At 40.6% G+C, this 25,119-nt stretch overlaps 1 protein-coding gene across 3 annotated transcripts in view; it reads left to right on the forward strand.

Moving 5' to 3' along the window:
• Positions 1-25,119, forward strand: part of LOC141738770 (putative acyl-CoA dehydrogenase 6) — a 98,658-nt gene that overhangs the window by 68,250 nt on the left and 5,289 nt on the right. The window contains exons 5-9 of one of the 3 annotated variants that reach the window (XR_012585472.1): positions 3,109-3,276; positions 9,442-9,615; positions 14,335-14,496; positions 14,658-14,808; positions 22,844-22,996. Coding sequence is in view for 2 of the 3 variants with exons in the window: in XM_074574689.1 (XP_074430790.1) it covers positions 3,109-3,276; positions 9,442-9,615; positions 14,335-14,496; positions 14,658-14,808; positions 15,633-15,927 (950 nt within the window). In the remaining variant the exon portion in view is untranslated. Of the gene's footprint in view, positions 1-3,108; positions 3,277-9,441; positions 9,616-14,334; positions 14,497-14,657; positions 14,809-15,632; positions 16,839-22,843; positions 24,264-25,119 lie in introns of those variants that run through there. The other 2 variants (XM_074574690.1, XM_074574689.1) reach the window with 2 other exon arrangements.

Here is a 25,119-nt window from a genome sequence, read left to right on the forward strand (position 1 = left end):
TGGAAATATTTAATAGGTTTTGTCCAAAGGCTGATATCGATGGAGGAGGTCCAATAGTACCCTCCCTGCACGTCAGCACTTCCTCTTTTAATGCAACCCGATGCAATTTCCCCTTTGCCAAGTTCCTTACCCACATTTCCACTTTTGTCCTAATTCTTATCTTTTCAAAATTTTAACTCATAGTTACCCAGTAGCATCAATTTTAGTTTGCTTGGGTCCAACAGATTTTTTTCCTGTTCTGCTTTTCTCTAGAAAATCCGTTTTCAATAATTAACAAATCAGGTTGGTTTTAAATAAGATACCACTGGTAAATTGAATTATCTTTTCTTTCCAAATGTATTCTGAGGCCATGCGGATTGCCAAAACCAACAACCTGTGTTTTCACTAATTTTAATTTCTGTACAGTCCTTCCTGTAGATGTCTTGCTTTGTCAGCTATATTTTGAATCTTTTTGTAATCTCATGTAAAATATTTCTTCAGTTTTGAAGTGTCCTTGATATATCTCGTGGTTTTTTTCATTCTCTTTTCAGTTCTGTGGCTGAAACATTTTTGTTTGCTGCCTCAATCCTTGATTTTGTTGGTTTTCATCTGCAAGATTTAACTTAGGTTGACCTCTGGCAGTTCTTACCTTATGACCTCCAAACTGTAACTTACTCTGATGATTAATCTCTTTCCTTTCCTGTAGGCCATCTCCTGTTTTTTGAAGTGATTATTCATTTATTTAGACTTGAAGTTCTTTTTTGCAAGTTTGGGGTTTTTTTTCCTGTGCTGATGATCTAAATTCCACATATGTGTTCTTCATTTTTTACTTTAAGGATATGCGTTTGTCCTGGTTTGAGGTAAAACAGAGCCTATCTTTGATTGTAATATTGACCTTAAAAGTTGAAGCCAACTTTGTCTTTTGTCAAATCTATTTAGCTGCTTGGTTGGACTCAAGAGCACAGTGGAGAAGAAAACTTGAGGCTCAAGTATGTTGTGACCTGAATGGTGAAGTGACCAGCCCTGGTTGTTTCTATGGGACTAGCTGTATCGTATGCCATTTGAAGATGCCTTGTGGCCTGTCCTAGAAGGGGCCCTCACAGCGTGCTTTGTAAGTTGTTGAGTTATAGGCACTACAGGGCCAATGGTGTGGACCTGCCAAAAATGAGTTATGGAGCACCCACTGAAGTAGCCTTTTCCCATAGCTATGGCCTATCAGGGAGAATGATTACAGTCAATTATTCCAAAATATCTTCATAGCTGTATTCCTGAGACTGAGTCCACTTGGCTTTAGTAAATTGTTAAGTAGGTTTTCAAAGACTGCTGTATTTTAAACATAAAACTTTCTTATTGACTTGGTCATCTTTCTTCTTATTAAAGTTAAAGAGAATCAGCTCTTCCTAAGTTGATTTTAAATACTCGATTCTCCAGTGTTTGCAGCAAACTGTCAGCCATCACATTTGGGAGTACTTGAACGTTCCCATTAGTAAGACATTTGTTCTTTAATCTGTATTTGGGTGGTTAGTCCCCTGTGACGCCATGCTTGCAAGAACTGTTTACATTTGTGATAACATCACAGTGCTCATTGTTCCTCTGCAGACCTTCCATGGGACCTCTATCTAATCTCTTCAGTAGCTGTTCCACAACAGAGAGATGTGTGATGTAAATCACTGTGTACTGCTCCCATCCTTTTCACGCTACTTCAGTACAGAGTCTTATTTCTTATTCCATCTCTTGTTTGTCCTTCATTTATTATTTAGTCTCCATGTATATGATTGTTCAGTGTCTGTGTCCATTATGAGCGTCATACTTTAGATCCTGCAGTTTGTTTGCCTTCATTAGTATACAGATTTCATATTAAGTCCCTTGGATGGATTTGGCATAGTCTTTTCATTGACTGAATAGCTATACAGCAGCTGGTTTTGTCCACATTAGTACTATCTCTTTCCCTTGCTGTTCATCGTTATCTGCTTCTAAGTTCCTTTAAGCATAGCTATATCCGATATTCCCTTGTCTTATACCTTAAACAATTTTCTCCCGTCATTTTTCCCAGTGTCTTCATTAACAAGACCTCTTTTCAGCCATGCTGACCTCAGTCCCAGTTTACCTTGTAAATGAAGATCAGATACTTGGTTTTGCTTTGGTTTATGTTTAGAGCCTTTGGGAAGAAGGTTCATGTGCAGATTGAGGTGGGTGTGTGTGAAGGTGTAGCCAGCTGACTTAAATGTGCCTTGGTGCCTGACTCCTATTCTCCACGTCTACTGCCTCCCTCTTACGGACTTTATAGTCTCATTAGATTTACAGGTGCTGTTAGGGGTGTGGTAGGGTTCTCTTATACTATCATCTACTTATAGCTAGATATCTGCTGAAGAGTTATCCTCAGTTGGGGTTTTGGTAGAAGTTGTTCAGTTGCAGGGAGAAGAAGCCAGCCCTTTGGAAATTCTGATGGGTTGTAAATAATAACTAATGATTCACTCTGGTTGTATGTTGCAGCTAGTGCTGCTTTCAGCGTGATGTGAACACTCACGGATGAAAATAAGATTGTGTTTTTTACAGGGGGTATAAATAGTAGGTGTTTAGAACTCCTTCATGTACAGACAATCTTAGCATTTAGGCTTGTCCTTTTGAAAGTTTACTAGCTTTGAATTTATTACGCCATTCTGACCAAGAACATGCAGGAAGTGCGTGTATGTATATCTTTATGTATACACAGATATTGAGGCTTCTGTTTGTTTAAGTCAGGACTCTGAAATTAACAGCCTCCTCCGTGACTAATGTGCACAGTAACAGAAACACATAATAGGTCACCTCAGACTGAAATGTTTCTGTCCTGGGTGTTTGACGACCACATTTACTTAGGCAGTTTTCTGCTTTCATCCACTGGGATGAAGACTCCACCTAAAGGAGGGTGAGAGAAGTGGTCTGGTTTCCCTGTCTCACCTTCCAAGGATTGTGCAGACGGTTCTGCCTTGTGCAGCCTGGAAAGGTTAGAGGACTTGGGGTGTATGAAGGGAGAACCAAATATTAGTTATCTTTCTGAGAACAAGAGAGTGACTCTGCCAGTCATACAGGGACCAGCCTATCCCTCTTTCATAAGAATAACCCTTCATTTCCTATGTTTTGAAATAGATATCAAGACGACAGCTGTGAAAAAAGGCGATGAATATGTCATAAATGGTGGTAAGATGTGGACTACGTCTGGGTGCCAAGCGGACTGGATGTGCCTGCTGGCAAACACCAGTGAAGGACCTCCCCATCGAAATAAATCTCTCATATGTCTGCCAATGAATCTACCTGGTAATAACACAGAACTCTTTCTCTTCTAATTTGATTTTATTCGTGGGTTTGTGTATGCCTAATAGAAGAAGGAAGGGTGTTCAACAGAAAGGACTGCACCCATAAGTGCTCTTCTAAGTTAGGTGTCGTACACTGTTATACAAAGTTGGTTCTGAAATGCATTTGCACACTTCCACAAAAAATTAGGGGACAAGAGGAAATGAGAAGGAAGTTAAATATTTTGCAGACTTCAGCTTGTGACCCCCAAAACGATTTTATATGGAGAGTCCTTTTCATCAAAAATAAATTTATAAAAATTGTTCAGATACAATTGCATGGAAATATTTCATAACCCTCTGTGAGAATGAATAGACAAGTCAATGCCAAGGACAAAATTAATGCCTCAAAGAAATCATTAAAAATAGAGCCAACATGGAAAATTATAACATCCAGTGCCTTTTAGTTTTGGAGAAGTTCCACAAAACTTTTATCTTGTTTTTTTGTCCCCAAAAAGGCATGGAGATGCAATCCGCAAAATAAATAACGTATTACTCTATTTACATAGATCTTTGCTACATATGAACTATTTGTAAGATGTTCTTAAATTATCTTTCCAAAATAGTGTTAAATGCTTTCCTGTTTTGTATATATATATTATTTTTTCGATGAATGGAGGAGTATTTTTAAGCTTGCTGTCTTATTTCTTGAGAGAATATTGAAAGTGATTCTCAAACATATGAAAATAAAAGGATAAAGAGTTTAGAGATTTCAAACTTGGGAAATATCTCCCAAAACAATCTTATCCCACGTGCCAACACCTGCCTCCCAGAAGCCCATGGGCAGTATCTGACTCCATTAGGGTGTGTTTACTGACCAGCTGTATAGACTACTAGAAGGATGCTGTGATTTTGTTGTGTGGATGGTCCTGATCTTTCTCCAATAACTTCCCTCCACCACCCAGCTGAAGAGAAACGCAGGCGTAGCCAGGGTGCTTCATGGCTGTGCTCTGCAAAGGGATCTTTTTGGCAGGGCACTATTATCATTATCCGTTTAAATTCCAAATTTAATGAGTTAAATGTGGGCTGGAGTGAAAGCTTCAAAGATCTTGGAAGCAGTGATTTGTTTTTGAAGAAAGCTAGTCATTTGAGTGAAGACACTGAAGAAATACACCCTGATCTAAGGGTACAAGTTTCAGTAATAGAGTCCATGTGGTGTTTGTTCCCGAGTAGTCTGCAGACCTCACAGCAATAACGTTCTGTTATGTGTGAAGAACGTCATTCAGACAGGATACGGTTAAGGTTATGTTGGTGAGGACCTTTTGCAGTTTTAACACCTGTTCAAAAATTTTTAAACCTTTTTGGTTTTCATTCATTTTAGTATTTAAAAAATTATGTAATATATCAATTTATTTATTTAATAACGTTTAATATAGTTAACACGTTTAAATTACATAATATATATTCACTATATAATCTTGTATATTAATATATTTATATATTAATATAAAGTATTAAAACCTATGACATTTTTGTTCATTCAATTCAGAGTATTTTACATACCAAACATATGTCATTACCAGTATTTCCCACGTAGGGACATCCCCACGGCAGTGAAGTGCAGGTCCATATGTTCACTTAATGGATCAGACTGAGAACAAAACCCAGGTCTGTAATTCTGCAAAAGAGGGTGATGACAGTACTTAAGGGAATGTCTTGTTAAGTGAATTTCAGCGTGGAGTAAGTCAAGCAAGGAAGTGAATTGCCTCGGGAATTAAGCAAGTTCTAAGTGGGTTGTGAGTTTCTACAACGTCTGCTCATGCAAGGCAGGCTTGGAATGGGAGCTCAGGGAAGACGGAGCTGGGCTGCTTCACTAGTTGTTGACTTTATCCTTATTGATTGATGAGCAAACATGTAACTCAGAGCCAGAATCTCCCTGAATTTCCAGGTAAACTCACTTACCAGTCACCTGCATGAAGCTGTCCTCCTGATTTTTCATGAAAGAGTCAGAGCACAAATGCAATACTACTACTCTGAGATCAGTTTTCCAAAAACATCAAAGTAGCCAACCCACTGTTAGAGGCAGATCAAATATACAGAAATTGACTTGGAGGTTTTCAGCTACTTTGTTTATTCCAAAAAGACATGTGAGTCATTGTAGCTTTAAGGGAGGTGCTGTTAGGTCACATAGCCTATACACAGACCTTCCTTACCTGCAGTAAATAGATTTTGAGTAGAAAAATTGCCTGAGTCACCTGCAGCTGATCTGCAGAAGTGTGGAAGTCTTCCTAGAAACAAGAATTGCACTTCTCAAAGTGTATATGCTTTCATTCTTCTGTGTGATACAGACATTGGCCTCCAAAAGGGTCACGGTACCAAGACTGGTGACCTTCTGAAATTAAGTATTAAGACGGTTCATTGTGCTTGGTGGGTGGGTCATATCAGAAATGAGATTTTTCAAGAAGGCAAAAAGTACGAAAAAGGCTGCCATTTGACACAGATGTGAGGAGGAAGCTCCAGCTGTTTTGCTACATCCTAAGGATGTCTGTCTGCCAAAGATTGTGCTTCTTGGAGGGCAGCAGACCAAGACTGTACAGGAAGTGTCTGGAGGACATCACCGAATGATGCACTATCCAGCGTCCGTAGATGTATGTGTGTCAAAGCTTGAGAATGAGTGTGTTATGTCTGACTAACTGCTGCAGTGACCAGCCTATATGGCAAGGTAAGGAAGGGATCCATGGCGGAGCTCCCAGGACATGGGAGACTAGTCCAGCGTTTTTCAGAAAAATCTTAATTGTTTCATACTTGTATCATGTGGTGATAAGGAAAAAAAAAAAGTTCCAAGTCCGAAAGCAAATTGCTAACTTCAACAACTTGTAGTTTATTGGAAATATGAAGTAGGATTTGCTTCTTCTAATTTTAGGTGTGTGCAGTGTCTATTCTGGGGTGAAGCAAATGATGGTTTAGATTTGACAGACACTGCAGAATGCATTTCTTATAAAGGGATTTCGGATAACGTCAGTGTGGTTTCACAGCAGATATCCAAATTAGGTGAATACTCCTCATACTAACAATGTCTTAAAAAAAAAAAAAAAAGAAAAAGCCACATTTCTCATATGATGAAAGAGAATCTAACAAGTCGTAAAATGTCTGGGTGTAAGACACATAGACAAATGGCTTGCAGCCCTAATCTGGTAACTATTTGTGTGCTGGTTTGTCTTCTGAGTCCCCAGGTAGTGCTAGGGTAGATTGCAAGGAGGAGATAATAAAGAGAAGAGCATCCAGGAAAGGGGAAAGAGCAGGTTTCACAGGTTGCAATTTAAAATGTGCCTCTTTCCATTTGTAATGGCACTAAATGGTGTCAGGAGAGAGCGACTGCCTTTCTCTCAAGATAGAATATAGGAAATAAAAGAGATTGTCAGAAGGCTGGAGGAGTGGGAAAAAATGAAAAATCACAGATGCCTGGAAAGAACTGCCCAGGAAGAGGTATAGCAATCCATCTCAGTGATACTGGTGCAAGTAGCACAAACGAGTCCTAACAGAGTCATTTTAGTAAGTCAGGCACTTGGCCTTACTAGATTGCGATTTGTGTGTTATTGGAGGGCTTGTGATTTATTTAATACAGACAAGCTCCAGGAGTTATCTGGGCAGATGATTTCTACTGCTGCTGGTAATTTTTAGTATATCGTACCCCTTATGAAGAGAATGAAGATAATTAAACTAAGTAAAGGAAGATTTTGATGCCCATATCGTAGCAAATGAGATGATTATGTATCATTGTCTTAAAAAAAGAGAAAACGTAAAGTGTGTGCTAGCAACACGAGGCTGATGCACTTTGGCCTCCTGAATGAGAAACGTGAATTAATCTAAGAGGAAGTGAAACTGGTAAGGCACAACAAAGAGGGGGTGCCGCTGGATTCAGGAAACTTGAACACACAACCCAATCTGGAAGAAGTATGGATAGAAATCATTAACACGTTTAGCTCCTCTAGCCAGACCTGTAAGAGCTTCCGTGAATAGTTGTTGTTGTATGTGCATCTGTGGAAGTACACAACATGATTGATTTAGCAATATAAAGAATTGGCAGCAGTTATACTTTTTCCAGCAGAGTCCTTAGTAAACCACCCACTAGTAAGAGCAGTAAGTGCATCATCACATGGGTGAGGAGCAGTGATTGCATAAAACCAGCTGGAAGTAGACTGAAGACATGATCTCTGAGACTCTCAAAGAAACCAAGTGGTAATATTCCAACAGAAAAGGATGTTCCAGAAATCATTTGGGCTTGTAAATCGTCCAGTGTGTGTTTGTTTAGCTCTGATTTTAATACAGAAACAAACCACAAATGCTTTTTTGGAATGACTGGGTGCAAATTGCTGGATAATTTTCAATCCAAGAGTGAAAAATTTTTATCCAGCTGTCCTGATTTTCTTCCTGCATTGAACACATATCAAAGCAAGTATTCCTAACACATAATCTGTTTATAGATTGGCTGGTGGAGAAAAATTTTGAGTGGAAGGTGTGGAAGTCTATGTGGACCTTATTCTGAGACCAGTCTTGGCATTTGGAAATAGTGTCAGTATTTCATCTCTGCAGAGAGATGAAACTTTCCATAACCTTATTCAGTGCAGCCAGAGAGAGTGAATTTGAAGGAAACGACTGCCAACTTCTTCTGCCTGCAAAACAAAAGTAATTTTCACATGGCTGAAGGCCTCCTGTCAGTAGAAGTTGAGATGTCTATATTAGTTCAGAAAGAGATGTTCACTGAAAGCCGTGAAGGATAGCAAGGTACAAACAAGTACAGAGAGGGACCACAACAATCTGTGCGGTGACCAACTCCTACCGCGCCACATTAGAGAGTAGTAGAGGACTGGGGGGAAAAAAAATAGAATGAAGAAGAAAATATTACCAGAATACCTCCTCATCACAAAACTGGTTAGAATACCGTGTATGTGGGTAGTAAAATGTTTGGTTTTCTGCAAAGACATATGCTGATTTGAAGGACTGTTTTTCTACATATATTGACTTGACACATGTAGTCAGTGTGTCTCGCACAAATTCTCATACCTGGTTGTTGGCCTCATTTTACCTCTGAAACATTCTTGACTTCCAGCCCAAATATTTGCATTAGCTCCAGAGCAACAAGGAGGTAATAACTGAAGACAAGTGATTTGCCACAAGAAGTTAGTGGGTGTCTGTTAAACTCCGATGGCACAGTGGTAAGCCACGCTTGCATCTGAACAATAGCAAGAGAGAAATTGTAGCTAGGAAAAAAACAAGAGGAAAGAGTCCTACCTGGTGTGACTAGGTAGCGGAAGCCTTATGTGGCCAAACCTGAAGAAACCGGGTTCATCTCCAACAGACCATTGCACGTGGGGGCAGAGTCAGTGCTGTGTAGGGAGGTCTGTGGGGAAGCAAACCCTCTTCACAAGCATGTCCACACGAAAACTCAGAGGAATGAATTGCAACCGTTATGAACCCTTCTGTGACTGCTTAGATGAACTAAACAGTATTTTACAGGACATCATAAAATACATAGTTTTAACAAAATTTGGAACTGATATGGAATTGTTGGATGTTTGTAACAGTTATGAACTTGAGTCTAACTTTTTATTATTAGGAAAAAGCGGTGTGGTGCGATTAAAAACTCTGTCTTCTACGGGATAGGCTAGAAAAGGGAGGATAAATGTGGAAGAGAGGAAAGGAAGAGGATTTTCAGGAGGAGAAATTCTCTAGTTGCAGCTTAAAACATAGCTCTGGTTTTGTCGTTATTAAATATTTCTCTACTGTTTGATAGCGGTGCAGGCACTCAGCAAATACTGCTAAATTGAATTCCAGAATTTTATTACAGTGCACTACAAATCAAACATAAGCAAAAAAATATTGCATTGTTTCAAGATGTGGATGAAGTAAGATCATTACAACTAGTAAGTAATTACGATTTGGGGACATAATGAAAAGTGGGACCTTTACAGTTGCGGTTTCCGATTTGCTAATTAAATAAAATGGAAAAACTCTTAAAAATAGGATGTGGGCCATCTCACTCTTAAATTCCAGAATACCGTTATGTTTTACCTAAACGTAGGTTTCGCCGTAGTCTTGACATATCTGCAAACTTTGTTTTCTTAAAATGCTGTACTTGTACATAGTGCTCCAATTTTTTGTGGCCTTTCTAATACCCCTTTTTCTTCAGGCATTCATGTCACTAAAAAGATAGACAAACTAGGCATGAGGTCATCGGACACAGCTCAGATCTTCTTTGAAGACGTAAGGGTCCCCAGCAAAAACCTCATCGGTGAGGAAGGAAAGGGTTTTACGTATCAGATGTTGCAATTCCAAGAAGAGCGGCTGTGGGGAGTAGCCACTGGTAAGTCGTCGTCTGTGCTCTGGGGCTGGGCAGGGACACAAGGGTCACCCTTCGCATGACTAACATAACTTTCCTTTCATTGTAAGTTGCAATGACCTCTTACAATCTGTTTTTGAAATCTGTCATAGCCTGGATACAGACAACCTTCCCTTTCTGCACGAAAACTTGAAATAGAAAATATTTTGTGAGGCATCACAGGGGCTGGGTTTGCCTTATTTCTTTTTCTTCTGCTGATAAGAAAATATGGCATCATGTTATGTCTGCCCCAAATACAGTACAAAGGCTATCAAAATACTGGCATGAAATAGAAGGACAGTGACTTTTCCTTTAGTACAATAAGCTAGGATGTTTATCCTGGATTTTAGAAAACTAACGTAGTGGCTGTGGAAAGAAGAGGCTCTTAGAGGATGTAAGAGCTTTGTTCTCTGGATCTGTTTTACCTCATAAGTGGTACTACACCAAATGCCTTCCCCTGAAATTACACCGTCACAGAGTTCCTGTTACTATGAACTCAGGCTGTACTCGAATCCGCATATTTGAGTTATATGGATTCTCGATATTCCAGGTTACCAGATCCAAGTCCAGATTGTCCATTTTCTCCTAACCTTCCCTCACACCCCACAGTGTTTGCTTTTTCAACCTAAATATAATGTGTTTTACTGTAAGAAGATTGGTCCTCTTTAAATTTCATGGTTGTATAAATAATCTCACCATATTCGTGCTCCTGCCCATACCCTGCTGTCACTGTCTGTGTGTGGCTGGGGAATTGGGAACTCTTAAGAAGTGATTTTCTGATTCAGTGACCAAATAAAAAAAATCACTCCCTTTTGTGGGTTGATCCCAGACCAAGTATTTTAGAGTTCAGATGCTTTAAAAAAATCTTTGGTTTTGGCCAAAATTCCTAGTTCAGCCTGAGAAAAATAGTAAATGTGAGAGTAGTTTTAGCAAAGAAGAGGAGGTTAGGCCTGCAAGGGCTGCCACTGCAGACTCGGGCAAGGAGGAGGCACAGTCCTACTGCTGGCCCTGCTTCAATCGAGGCATTCACGGACTGCAAGGATGTGCATTGTGCATTTTTATGCTCAGTTTGAAGTCTGAGTTAAACAAAAGAGTTGGAAACGCTGGGTTGCAGTGATACTCCCCAGGCAGCAGAGCAGCCCGTGGTATTAGTCATGCCGCAGGCAAAAGTGACGCGCGCTGACAGCATCAAAACACAATGACAACACAAAACACAAAACAGGTTAGATCACTCCTGTTAAAACCACTGGCAGCTTGGTACTGTCCAGCCTTGCACAACTGCCCAGCAGTCACTGTGCTCTGACGGGAAGTGGGACACCAGGTTTCAATTCTTCTTTTTGCCTGGAACAACACAGCGGGAGCAGGAGAACCCTCGCCCTGAGTGAGTGGACTGGGAAGGGCATCTTCGCTCCCCCCCGTCATGGCCAGCAGGGGCCATCAAGGAGGAAGAGCCTTGGAGCTCGCCAAGGGAGAGGGAGCTGCCTCCTGCAGCGCGGTGGCCAGCGTGTTATACCTGGTTTTGCTTTTATCCACTGTCCGATATAAAATGCATGAAAGCACTGGGAGCAGGGACAAGACCCATGGTTTGAGCCAAGTTGCAAACTTTGGAGGTAACCAGTTGTGGTAAACCAGGGAAAAGAGAAACCGATGTTCAGAAGGGAGCCAGGTGCTTGATGGATGTGGTTTGTTACACCACGACATCTAGCTGTTAACTTCCAGTCCTGCAAATGGTTTCATATACGTTCAACCACAAGTGTTCTGCTGAAGGCTCAGATATGCAAAACTACGTACGTGCCTTCAGTAGGTTTGTGATGAGGTCTGCATGTGTAATCCTAGTCCTCACTTCTGGCCCTCAGAAGGACATTTCTCTTCCTTCCCAGTTCATGACTATTCATGTGACATTGAAAATCATCAGTCTGCTCTTAAACACTTTAGGGACCAGTCCTGGCATCCTCACTTTCACTGCTTCCTAAAACTTGGAAGAAGCAGTTGACTGCTATTCTTTTCTTTCTTTCCTTTTTGAGCATTATTTTGTTTTGTTGTGTTTGGGGGGTTTTGTTTTGTTTTTATGTATTTTTAGTATCAAGTATCACGCGCTCCAGCCTTCCATTTGTTTATTAATTATCTTCTTTGTGGCTAGATTTCAGAACGTGTGGGGAATGTCCTTCCTTCCTTCACCTTTTTTTTTTTTTTTTTTTATATTACCCCGTTTAAAATGAATTTTCGGTCAAACAGATTTAAAACATAAATGGAAAACTAATTTCCTGGAATTGCAAAATTTGGTAACAGGTGTGGTCTTTTCCTCCGAGTGACATGTTACCAAACACAGCGGTAAAAGTCGCTCCGTTTCTTCCTTCATTGAAAGAGAAGAGCTGCCACGTCTCCCTCCCATATTGTGACACTCAGTAAACACCGTCCGTTTGTGGACCTGTCGCACTGATCACAGGAAACGAATGTTGCTATGGCAAGAAAGCAAACAGTTATTTTGTGAATTGCTTAACTTGGAGGCAAAGAAGGAGTTCAGTGTGTGTGAGAGAGCAGAATGGCACTTTTCTAAGGAATTCTGTCTGCTCCTGTAGTCTCAGTTTTATGAGCACCATTGAGTCATGGCCAGTAAGCAGGATGACAGAACCACTTACATGGGCAATGCATGTCCTTAAGGGACAGACTTTTGGCTTGGAGCTCACTGTACATCTCACTAGAGAGTGATCAGCCACAGCCTAAGAAAAATATATTAATTTCCCCCTTTGTTTTTCTTTTTTTGAGAGGAGACATAGCGAGGCAAAATGTGTTTACAGTAAGCAGAAGTTTCAAGTGGAAAAATAAAAGTTGGATGGAGGTACGAGGAAAAGATTATTCTGCATCTGGCAACTTCAAGTGCTTTCACAATGCTCAGCTGTGCGGTAGACCATGCGTTCCTTAGGCTGCCCTGGAGTCACGTTTCCCGCATGTGCTGTCAGTTACAACCCGCGGGGCCGAGTTTGAGAACGTTGTATGACTAAAGGGGAAACAAATATATAGGGGGGGGGGGAAAAATTCTGCGAGAAAATGAGTTTCTCTGTTAAGAATGGCATTTTTCTGTACTTTTATGGCTGGCAAAGTATTGTGTGCTGTTATGTTGTACAAGGCTGTTGGCAGTCGTGATATGCACAACATGCTGCGTTTCCTTGCTGTTTGCTGCACAGCGAAGCTTTGTCGTGTTAGAGCTAAATTCATAGCTCTAAATACCACCTCAGAATGCTTTGGGTTGGAAGGGACCTTTAAAGGTCTATATCTATAAGGCAATTTGTTTTCCTGTCCAGAAAACCAGCATTAGGGTGGCAGCCTAGTGTATTAACACAGAAGAAATGAGGACATTAATGTATATGCTCTTTTGAAAAATAAGCATCGAGGCTAGTCATTTGAGAAAGAAGGCGAAAATATTTAAGGAATGAGAAAAGCTGATCACCATGTGAAAAATAGCGCTCTGTGGAAGAGCTGGTGAATGATCATGGCAGGGGGCGATCGGTGGGGTGCAGAGCCTGCGTATGAGAGCAGTATAGGGATGAAGTTTAACTAGAGATGATCTTGAAAGCAATGCAAAAAGGAATATGGAAGCACACCAGGCTCCTGTAAGGAACTGTCATGTGAGTAACTGGCAGGTGGGAAAAGGGATTTTGTAGTAGTCCAGAGCTTGGTTGTATTTTGCATTTCAGATTCAGAGTTTCTTGTTTGAGATTCTAAATGTGAATGGATGTGGAATGCATATTTTGAAAAGAAAATACATGTCCCTTCTCATACAGATGGGTTTGTGAACTCTCTCCCTCTCCCTACTGCTTGCCATAGTGACAGGGGTCCACATTTGCCAAACAAAATTTTCCACAAATTCAGCACCTGCTGTTATAATTATCATTGTCTTGCTAAGCTGCAAGAGACTGATAGCCTAGCCCTTCACTTCAAGGCTGGTTTGCCTTGGAAAAGAAACTTTCCCCTTTTCTAGTTTAAAACAGGGTACCTCTAAGTTTGCTCAAAAAGCAGCAGCAGACTAGTTCTCTTGCTTTAAAGCAGCGTGTGCCATCTCTCTCACCTGTCTTCCGGCAATATCCTGTTTTGATTCTGTTTCCATTAGAAGCACTGTTTAGCGTTTACTAAAAGTGGCTGTGAATCTTAATGTTTTTCCCTTCCGTTCTATACTGGGATCTGATCACAGAATGCAGACGCAGTAAGCAGTCTGTTGTGTTCCTTGATCTCTGAATAGGCTTCTGCCTTCTCTCTGAAAGCTTCCTTGAATTTACATTTCTACAGCATTGCTCAGCGAACACACTGCCTTCAGATTTTCTTTCGGGATTGTAGCAGACCTTCAGGACACGGGTAATACGGAGGAGCAGAAGATTTTGCTGAGGCCCCACGTGAGGCATTAAGGATAAAGTGTAAATACTCGTCATTACATGCTGCTCTCTCTGACTTTCCTTCCCTCCTCACCACCCCCCTTCACTCTCCTTTAAATTTTGGCAGTTTGTGGCTCAGGTGAAGTAGGGATAAAGAGGTCTTCAAGGTACAAGGAAATACCAGACCTTTTGCAGAACTGAAACCGCACCCTAAACTGAGCCTATAGAATAATTTAGTTTAGGAAACTTAATGTATTGTTTGTACAATGTGAAAAAAAAGACAAGAAAAACAGATCTGGCTAAAATGATGTCTTGTTCTGTGCTTTGCTTCTTCAAGTCCTGACACAGCTGGAAACTGTAATACAAGAAACTATTGACTACACTCGCCAGCGGAAAGTGTTTGACCAGTCCGTCCTGCACAACCAAGCCGTGCACTTCCACCTGGCCGAGCTGGCCACCGAGGTGGAGCTGCTTCGCTCGCTGCTGTACCGCACCGTTGGTGAGCTCCCACATCTGCCTTCCCAGATGTGCTTCTCTTTATGCAAAGAATGTTGTCGGGCTAAAGGAACATGGGGAGGTGATTGCCAGAGAGGTAGGCTGTCATCAGTGACTGTGTGTGTATAACTGTGCTTTTTTATTCCTTTTTTTTTTTTTTTTTAGCTCTGTATGTGGAAGGCAACGATGTGACAAAATTTGCTTCCATGGCTAAGCTAAAGGCAGGTCGTCTGGCCCGTGAAGTGACTGATAGCTGTCTCCAGTTTTGGGGAGGAATGGGATTCACCAGCGAGGTTCTGGTGAGCAGGTTTTACAGGTAAGCGAGTGAGTGGTGAAAATAGGAAATGGCTTTACTGAAATCTGGCCTCTTAAATGGCTCAGTAAAAGATCACCCACTAGAAAAGGGCACCAGCACTGAGCTGGTGTGAATGGTATTGTTCCACTGAATGGCATGTCACTGATGTACGTTGTGGATGCAAAAGCATCCATAGTCCCATTGACTTGGAGGTGACGTGTGAGTGTCAGGACATAGGCTGACTATTCCTTTGCCAGATCTTGGCTTTGCATTACAACCGTGTAGTTGGAACTACCCACAAGTTAGCTTGAATGTCAGATGAAAGAAATAAACTCGATGTTTTCCCTCATGGTCCTCCGGTACCTGCCAGACAATAGAACAAGAAAAAAAGGGGAAGCCTACCAACAAGTGATTTTTTTGTCTTTGCTCTTTGTTTGCTTGTAGTCTTGATTACAAGAACAGAACTAAAACAAAACAGATGCTTTCTTCCAAAACCAATGAAAATCAGCTTTATCTTTTTCCTCAAATATATGTGTAAAGCTGGAGTTCACCATTAGGCTCCTGCAGTACTCTTTTCTGATAGCAGCCTCCACCTGATTAGTCACACCAGATACCGTGGGAGACATACGAGAGATGTAGCTGCATCCAGCAAGTTGTTAGATCATTAAAATGGTACAGAGGCCTTTTTGCAAACTAATTAAAGTCCCTTCAAATTTTACCATATATCTACTTAGAGTAAAATTCTCTCTAAGCAAACAGTTTTCTTGGCAGCTGTTAGGAAAATTCTGGCCCCAGTGTCTTATATTCTGTAGAAGGACCAAAATGGAACTTGCATTTTCTTGCAGGAACAGATTTCAGCCTGGAGAAGAGAACGCTCTGGGGAGACCTTATTGTGGCTTTTCAGCACTTAAAGGGGGCCTACAGGAAAGATGGGGACAAATTTTTAGCAGGGTCTGTTGCGATAGAAGGGGTAATGGTTTTACACTAAAAGAGGGTAGATTTAGGCTAGATATAAGGAAGAATTTTTTTATTATGAGGGTGGTGAAACACTGGAACAGGTTGCTCAGAGAAGTGGTAAGTGCCCCATCCCTGGAAACATTCAAGATCAGGTTAGACGGGGCTCTGAGCAACCTGATCTAGTTGAAGATGTCCCTGCTCATCGCAGCAGGGCTGGACTAGATGACCTTTTAAGGTCCCTCCCAACACAAATGATTCTTTGATTTCAGTTCAGCCCTTAAATATATGATACCTAATCAAAGGCCAGCAAAATTAGTTAGTGGCTCAGTTAGTTGAAAGCTTTGGTAAATGTATCTGTGTAAAGTGAGCGCAGAACACTTAAAATCTGTAAAAAGCTTATTTCTTTTTTAGTAGGTTGAGTTACTTTTTCTATTTTTAATAGCATTTTATCAACAAGAATGCCATTGTGGTAAGTCAGAGAGATCCTCAACCTTTTTTGACTTGTGTATTCCTGACATTTTCTGGTGAAGGTGCAGACTGCTGTATGGTGATGTTTTGAAGCCAGCTGTCAATATGATGGTTTTTCTTAGTTACTTTTTTCACAGCCTTTTCATTAGAATCTAGTGGTCCCTGGTGATGCAGATGTTAAAAGCTACTGCAGCAGAGACTCTGAATAAAATGAATTCTTGTCTTGAGACACTTACTGTCAATGTAGTAATGTGTACAGATTAATGTGTATGTGCTTTTATATAGCTTTGATTTGTCTTTAGATTTCCTAGTCCAGTATATTATTGCTAACTCTGGGCAGGGCTTTTTTGTGTGAATTCCAGAGCGGTTTCTAAGTATACCAGCACAGTCACATTTTCCCTGAGAAGAAATCCAGAGTATTTCCTATTGGTATTAACTCTGCCAGCTGGCTAAAGAAACATATCTTTCTTCCTCTAAAACACACACTATTATAAATGAGGCTAAAGGTGGTGTGATATCTATACTCTAAAATTTTCTGTGAATCAGTAAAATTCCATTATTGAGTAACCATAAGCTCCAGGAAGGGAGAAGTAGACTATCACCTAAATAAACAATTACAGGTTCGAGTCGGAGTCTTGTTAATCTGTAACGATAAGCAAAGCAGCAACTTTCCTACAGCCGTTCTTTTTGGTACGACAGTCTGAGTAACCATTCACGTCACCGTGATATTTGTCAAGTAGCGAGCAGCATAACTGCACAGCATGACATCTAGTCATAACGTGCAAAGATTTTTGTAGCGTAATCCTTACCAAGTTTCCAAGGAAATGTTAGTCTTCGATACATGTTGAGCGGTTACTCCTCAAAGAGCACACAAAATAACGCATGGTTAGTGTATGAAGTCTTTGAATTTTAGTTTTTTAGTGTTGGTGAGAAATAATAAACAGAGCCAGCAAATAATCTGTCTGCCAAATGACTTTATTCATATCTGTCGTTTTAATCACTAGTCTTTTAAACTTCGTAGAACTGACTTTTCTAAAGTGCAGTATTCCCTAGAAGGCATAAAGACAGGTGTTTCACCACGTAGGTGCCTGTAAGTGGGCTGATTTTATATATGTAAATGTCTCGTTTTCAGTTGTAGGGATTCTGAGAAGGAGAATGGGTTTGGAAAAAAAAAAAAAGTTTTGAGCCCAAATATCAAAGGGTTTCATAGAAAAATACAAGCCAGTATAAAAAACAATAAGAGTGGACTTTCCAGACTTTACCCTAGTAGCAGGATTCTGGAGAAGGAGAGCGCCAGACTGGAGTTGTGTTTGTTTATTTTTCTCTTCCCTGTATGAAATTCCTCAAAGACATCATGACTTAGGAAAAATCAATTATTGAACAAATCCACAACCTCTATGAAAGACCCAGGTTGTGAGAGATCAGAGGGAGGAAAACTTCTTGTAGCAAGTATACTGCAATTATTCAGACTTCATAACATGAGTTTTAAAAAATTTCAGGTAGTCATCTATGTATCTTAATAGTAATTATGTACACTTGTTATAGGAAGAACTTGTCAGGTCTTCTTAAAAGAGTTTGTTCTTTTTTTTAAATTAAGATTGTTTCTAAGTACTAAACGCTGTGTCTAACTGCTGCCAGTTCTTACCAGTTTTACTGGTGACGGGGATAACGTTATCGTTTCTTTATTTGCTGCATTGTGAAAGACTCAGGAAAGCAGTAGTGAAAAATATTGATTGACTACCCATGTGAAACAGATGAAGCGTAAATAGCATTGCAAATGCACATAGCTGCAGGAGAAAAACACACTTCTTTTTTCCCCTCAACTGTCACCCAGGTATTGCAATATGAAGCTTTCCTGAGTCTTTCACAATGCAGCAAGTGAAGAAATGATAATGTTATCCCCATTCAGTATAGTTTTAAGTGGATTTTGTTTTGAATAATTAATGCATTTCCTTCTAAATTATTTTTGTATTCCTTCCGTTCACAAAGTCAATTGAAATACTTTATTCAGTTTCATTCTCTCTTTAATTTTTTATATTCTTCATTCCTTACAAAGCATGTCTAAACTAGAATGAGTCTAGACAATTGGGGATTTTTAATCAGTCTGTGTCATTATCACAATTTATGGTTGCACCAAACGAAACGAAACTTACCAGTTTCTGCTGACAAAACCAATTTGCTTTGAAGTCAGGAGGTAACTGTTGGGACAAGACTTAATAACGATTCTTCAGTCATCTGTGAAAACAAATCTGTAGTTTCAACCTTTTTCTGCAGAGGTTTTGTGACAGACAGAATCACAGAATGGTAGGGGTTGGAAGGGACCTCTGGAGATCATCTAGTCCAACCCCCCTGCCAGAGCAGGCTCACCTAGAGCAGATTACACAGGAACGCGTCCAGGCGGGTTTTGAATGTCTCCAGAGTTGGAGACTCCACCACCTCTCTGGGCAGCCTGTGCCAGTGCTCTGCCACCCTCAAAGGAAAGAAGTTCCTCCTCACATTTAGGTGGAATTTCCCATGTTCAAGTTTGTGCCTCTTGTCCTGTGGTAGACACTTGTCTACCGCTTTGGTTGACTTTTATGAGTACCTTGAGAGGGAATTTAGGAGGTGGAGCACATGACATCTAGCTCTAATATGGCAAATCAAAGTAGGTAACTGCACAGTGATGACTTTAAAGCAGAGCGAAGGTCCAGAGCGGACCAAGGTGATGCCCGGTCCTGCTCAGCTGTCCCTTCAAAATGCCCCGCAGGGGAAATAGGCAGAGCCATGTGAACTGGCAGGCCCGGCTGCTGGTGGCTCGCTCAAACTTCTCACTCTGGATCAAAGTCTTCTTTAGATGCTGCTTAATGTGAAGAGCCTACAGGCAATCTATCTGAGTCTGCAGATGGAAGAAGTCACAAGATATTAAACTTGAGGGTACATCAATATATTTTCTGGCAAAAAGTCTTGCCAGTAATACACCTTTAAAATAATAATTGGGGGAAAAAAAGGGTAAACGTTTTGTAATGAAGTGCAACTTGTGCTGAAAGGAAGCAGTGTGTAAATGGCCTTCTGGGAAGCAGTGACACTCTGAGCCACGTAAACCTTGGGAAGGATTTACCAATGGCCTCCTAACCAGGGAAGCAGGGAGCAGCATCTCTGCCATAAAGGCAGGCTGCTAGGGAAAAACAGAGCTGGAGTCACCAAAACTGGCTTTTTTTCGCCACGTCTGATTGGCACTGATCACTGCTGGAAACAGGAAAGAAAATGACTTAGTTTATTTTCTCAGGACTTTTAAGTTATGTGAAGACATTTGCATTGAAGATAGATAGTGCAGCGGGCTCCTCTCAGGGTGTTTGTGACCAGAAGGGGCTTTCTGGATCTCAACACCACATGGCTTTTAAGAGGAAAATGTAGTGTAGAGCAGTTGCCTGAGCAGGCACGGCTTCTCGGCTGCAGGTACTAAGTGGTGATGGGATGCACAACACCATCACGTTTTATCACCTTGAGGGTAGAGACAGATTTAGTGTGCCATTTGCCCAGTAGCATCCTGGCTTGCATCAGGAATAATGTGGTGAGCAGGACTAAGGAAGTGATCATCCCCTGTATTCGGCACTGGTGAGGCCGCACCTCAAATACTGCGTCCAGTTTTGGGCCTCTCACTACAAGAAAGATATTGAGGTACCGGAGTGTGTCCAGAGAAGGGCAGTGAAGCTGGTGAGGGGTCTGGAGCACAACTCTTACAAGGAGCAGCTGAGGGAGCTGGGGTGGTTTAGCCTGGAGAAAAGGAGGCTGAGGGGAGACCTTATCGCTCTCTACAACTACCTGAAAGGAGGCTGTAGCGAGGTGGGGGTTGGTCTCTTCTCCCAGGTAACAGGTGATAGGACGAGAAGAAACGGCCTCAAGTCACACCAGGGGAGGTTTAGATTGGATATTAGGAAAAATTTCTTCACTGAAAGGGTTGTCAAGCGCTGGAACAGGCTGCCCAGGGAAGTGGTTGAGTCCCTATCCCTGGAGGTATTTAAAAGAGGTGTGGATATGGTGCTTAGGGACATGGTTTAGTGGTGGACTTGGCAGTGTTAGGTTAATGGTTGGACTTGATGATCCTAAAGGTCTTTTCCAACCTAAACGATTCTATGATTAGCTGTGGCCTCAGCACTTATATAGCACATCAGCAGCTTTCCTCACGCTGTGAGGTAGGGACCTGTCCCTCCTTCATGGCTAGTGAAATCGCATGCAAGGGAGAGCACAGACTGGAGCAAGGACCAGCCCTGATTTTCAGGATAACTGGGACCAAAAGGTTTACAGGCAGGGTGATGGACACGACTTGGTGTGAGCAAAACAAGTGTTGAATTTGATTTAGTTGAGTATAATTAAGTCTTATAATCTACAGTGGAAGTTTCAAGTGCATGGGATTTCCTGAATGACAGGAAGCTCTTTACAGGGAGTGTTTTAGGGGGACAGAACACAACGGTCAGGATCTTTCTCTTTCCCCAGGCAAACTCCCACTCTCTAATGAAAATAGCATTCAACAAGGAGCTAGAGGTTTGGTTGCTCAAAATGACACCTTTACATAACTGTCCGGTGCGTTGTGGGCTGGTTCCTCGCTGTCCTTGGCCAGGGTGAAGCCATCGCAGCTCGGTGCTCACCTCAGCAGGGCTGCAGGGAGGCAGCAACAAGGCAATGGAGAAATCAAAGCAAAGCGCTGCTGTGCCAGATCAAAAGCATTCCAGGGGTAGCCTACCTAAAGCAATAAAATTCTAATATTTATATATATTAAAATATTTATATGCCGTATTAATTGTGCATTATTGATATACTATAAACTATCAAATCATAAACTCACATTAAATAGCTGATCCACAAGCTTACTTTACTATGTCATCTTCCCCAGCTTCCTCACAGAGCTCCTGGCAGGATAGTTAGTCCCGTGGTTTTGTTTTCTTACACTGAAAGCAAGTCTCTTTCCCAGAAGAGGCCTGCTAGATTAAAATCATTTGAGTCCTTTGTCATCTTGATCCTCTTAAACTAGGTGAAACCTTCTGTCCTGTCTCCCTGGGGGAGAGATTACCATTAGTCACCTGCCTGTAGATTCTGCAGGAAATATTCCGTATCTCACCCATAGAGACAAGAATATAATCACCATCAATTTTGTAAAGACACACACACACACGTATATACATACACTCAAAAACATATGTGAAAGTTGGTTTTTTAAAACATGTGTTTATATGTCATAACCTGCCATGTTTGTCACACACCACCAAAGCCAGATCTTACCCCTGCCTTTTTATAACTTCATATAAACAAGCCACATGTGCCCAGGATTATTCCTGCTGCAAATGGAATAATGGAAGGGTTTTATTGGCATCACAGAGGAGTTCTGAGGATTAATTCCTTACTGTTGCTACAGTGCTGTGAAGATGCAAGATGCTAAGCGTTGGCAGGGGCTTTCTGCAGCTTGAAAAAGCAAACAGCCCTGTGGCACGGAGAACAAGTAACCTGCCATTGCTCCAGCTCTGCTGCCTTCAACGAGGCCCATAGGAAGCTGCGGAATATTCAGGTTATTGAATTAAGCAGAGGCAGTTTAGCAGAACTGTTGCAGTGTTTTGGTTTGTTTGTTTTTTTTGTTTTTTTTTCTTATCCCCAAAGGAGAAAAGAAATTTGTGAAGAAAATTGCTTAAGGTTGCAGTAGTTTGCAGCCTGGCTAGCACAGGGAACTTAGGCAATACTGTTAGGGATGACTCAGTGATGTTCACAGCAGTTTTTAAATGAGTGCGATTAGAAAAATCAAATCAAAGTAAGCAAGCTTGCAGCAGCCGATCATTTTTAAAGCAGAGGAGCTTTATATACTATATAATGCTATACTATACTGCTATATAATACTATACTATACTGCTATATAACACTAATACGGATTATGCCTGATCTCACATAGCCGTTAGGGAGACCAGGATGCTTGTCAGTTAAAAAAAAAAAAAGTGAATGAAAATTGTACCTTCTCTGTACAGTTCTTCAATACCTCATGTCCTGATTGACTAATAGACTTTTTACCATGCAGTTAAGCTAAGTGCTGAGACACTTTTTGCCGCTGGCCCTCCAAAAGCTCCCTCCCCTCCTAAAATTCAACTGCAGGCTTAGGCACCTACAGCTTTGACAAAGGAACGGTGGGGATGTTGCGGGAAGTATCGCAGACCGTCTCCGCAGGAGGAGGCAGTGGGTGAGGTGTGCCGCAGGCGACTGGCATTAGTACGTAAGGTGTAGGTAATCTGAGCAGGTGGTCCAGCAGAAAACCCCGGGAAGAGCCTGTGATGCTTTACATGCCAGTCCAAAGTGGTGAGACCTAAACAGAATTTTCAAGATGAAAATACAGTATTATACCAAGTTAGTTATTTTTTAAATAATCCGAAAATTGGACGTGCCAAATTATATTTTAAGCCTTTTGAATTAGCAACATCCGTGTACACAAAAGGATGTTTACTGCGCTGACAACGCATTTGTCCCCACCGTGTATGCACTTTGGTAAACCAGGGGTTTCAATGTAGTAGGAGCGGCTCCATAATAAATGCATAGAATAAATGGGTATGTACAGCGTGTACTTGTTCCATCAGGATAGCCATGCAAATGTTTAAATCCACTCTTCATATTTCTACAGAGACTTGAGATTAATGTCAATAGGAGGTGGGACCGATGAAACCATGCTTTCCATCATATGCAAATACATGGAAACACTTCCAACCAAGTGACGCATCTCCACTCTTCCTTGAAAATTATCAAGCAAGAGCATGGCTTGTTTTGCACACTGAAGGTAACAGCCAGTACACGTTTCAAGGGTAAAATAAGCAGGAAACATAACAGTAATTTTGCCAGTGAACTGCTTATCAGGGTCTCTGCCCATTATCATTCTACATTCTGCCACTTTCTGTTGATACAAAGCAGTCTGAAAGCATGTGGCCTCCTGCAAATTTTTTTCAGTGGGTTACTTTTTGGGGGAAAGGTCTAGTGATCCACACTAAGCACCCAGAAATAAATGTCGTCTTTAATCAAGGTATATCTACATTTTAGAGCATCTAAGCCACCAATTAAGAAACACAACTTCCATATTAACACAGCTATGATTTTACTAGTAGCCTCATCTAATTTCAGTGTAACTTTGCTCTCAAGATCAGTCATTATGGCACAAATTATTCCCTGCCTTATTCAAATATTGGAACAGTGATTTGGCTCTCAATTACAGTACCTCCCCTATCTTTGAATTTTACCAAGTAATCATTAAAATGAGCGTTGTCATCTTTGCCAAGTTCTCATGGACTTGTACTACACCTTGTCATGGATGTTTGGTGGTGGGAATGGGGGTTGATTTTTATTTGTAGAATTCTACACACAACTGTTTAATTGTATCTGAAGCTTTTGGAGGCCTGAAGTTCAGCAGTAAGGTATCACGGTTTATGTGTAATTATTAAAGAAAAATATTAAAAAACCCCATGTCAGTATGAAAATTGTGTGTTATTACTTAAATGAGATGGGACAATTTATGTTGTATACCACAGTCACCTTAAAGCAACGTGTATGCTAAGTACTTTCAAAACTACTGTGATTTGTTACACAAATATGAAATACGTATCTGCTATGATAAGCACAAATTCTCAATTCGATCTTCTTTAAATATTACTCTTTACATTTACTTGCTTATCAGCCATACCTTCAAAACTAACATCAGCAACTCTTCCTAAAGTCAGAACAGACAACTTGCCTAATCGCAAAAAAAAAAAAAGCTTCCGTGGAATTTTGCTTGTAACCAAATGGATTTTCTAAGGAATCTCCATGATATGATACTGTAAGATTAACAGTTTGATAGTTAAAAGATTGTATTTTCTTCCACCGGAAATGATCTGTATGGTTGCAAGGTAGAGTCTAAGTTATATTAAATTGAGAAAAACAATATATAAATATTGTATCAATTATGTACAAGATTTCAAAACCAAGAATAACCATAACTGCAGTATTCCTATGCAGCTGCTATTAACTGTAACTTTGTAAAAGTACAATTAAATGCTACTAGTATTTTTCTGTCATGTCCACTGTATAGTGTATTTTATTCTACAAGATCATACTGTAGCATCCTGAAATCTTGCAAACTATCTGTGAATAGACAGAGAACTGACAGAGCAATACTTTTCTAGCAGAAAATAACCAGTAAATTGCAGATGCTGAGGAAAATATTAAGGCTGCAATGCATGCTTCCCACCAATTTCCATTCCACTTCCCGAGTGAAATATTCTCAAAGCAGTTTCACCTGTACATAAGTTGCCATAATCATTCTAAGCAAACTTGCAGGATCTTAGTTCTGATTTTAAAGTGAAAATTGACTTTTACTGGAAGTGAAGAAAGGGAAATGTGCTACATCTTGTACTTGCTCAAAAAGTAAAATAACATAAAACCATACAGAAACATGTTACAGTTTTGACTACGTAACTTTCAGTTGCCTTTCAGTTCAGAAAGTTCACGTTAAAAGAGCCAAATGAAGTTGTGTTTTAGCACTTAATTAAAAAAAACAACCTTGTGTGTTTTCTAATAGACATGTAGAAAGTTGGTTGGAGGCTTCATACATTCCTTGTGCTTAAGCTTTCTCCCTATTTCCCGCCCTATCGAGACAACTATAAAAAAAAAAAGACAATCCTCCTTAAATTAAAAAACACAGAAAGGAAGACGTAGGCTTAAGATTTCCCCTCCAGTTCATTTTCTCTCACGGTGCTGCACCACTAAAGTATGGGAGGGGGGGTGTAGGGTAAGAAGACCTAGTTCCTATTCTACATTAATTACTTTATCTGTTTTGACAAGTAAAAAGAAAATCCTATTGGTTTTATATATGATCTGAAGGACTAGGAAAAATCATTTATCGATATGTGCTCTGTCAAGACTTAAGGAACA

This window comes from Larus michahellis, chromosome 2 (assembly GCF_964199755.1).
Source record: "Larus michahellis chromosome 2, bLarMic1.1, whole genome shotgun sequence".
Lineage (NCBI taxonomy): Eukaryota > Metazoa > Chordata > Aves > Charadriiformes > Laridae > Larus > Larus michahellis.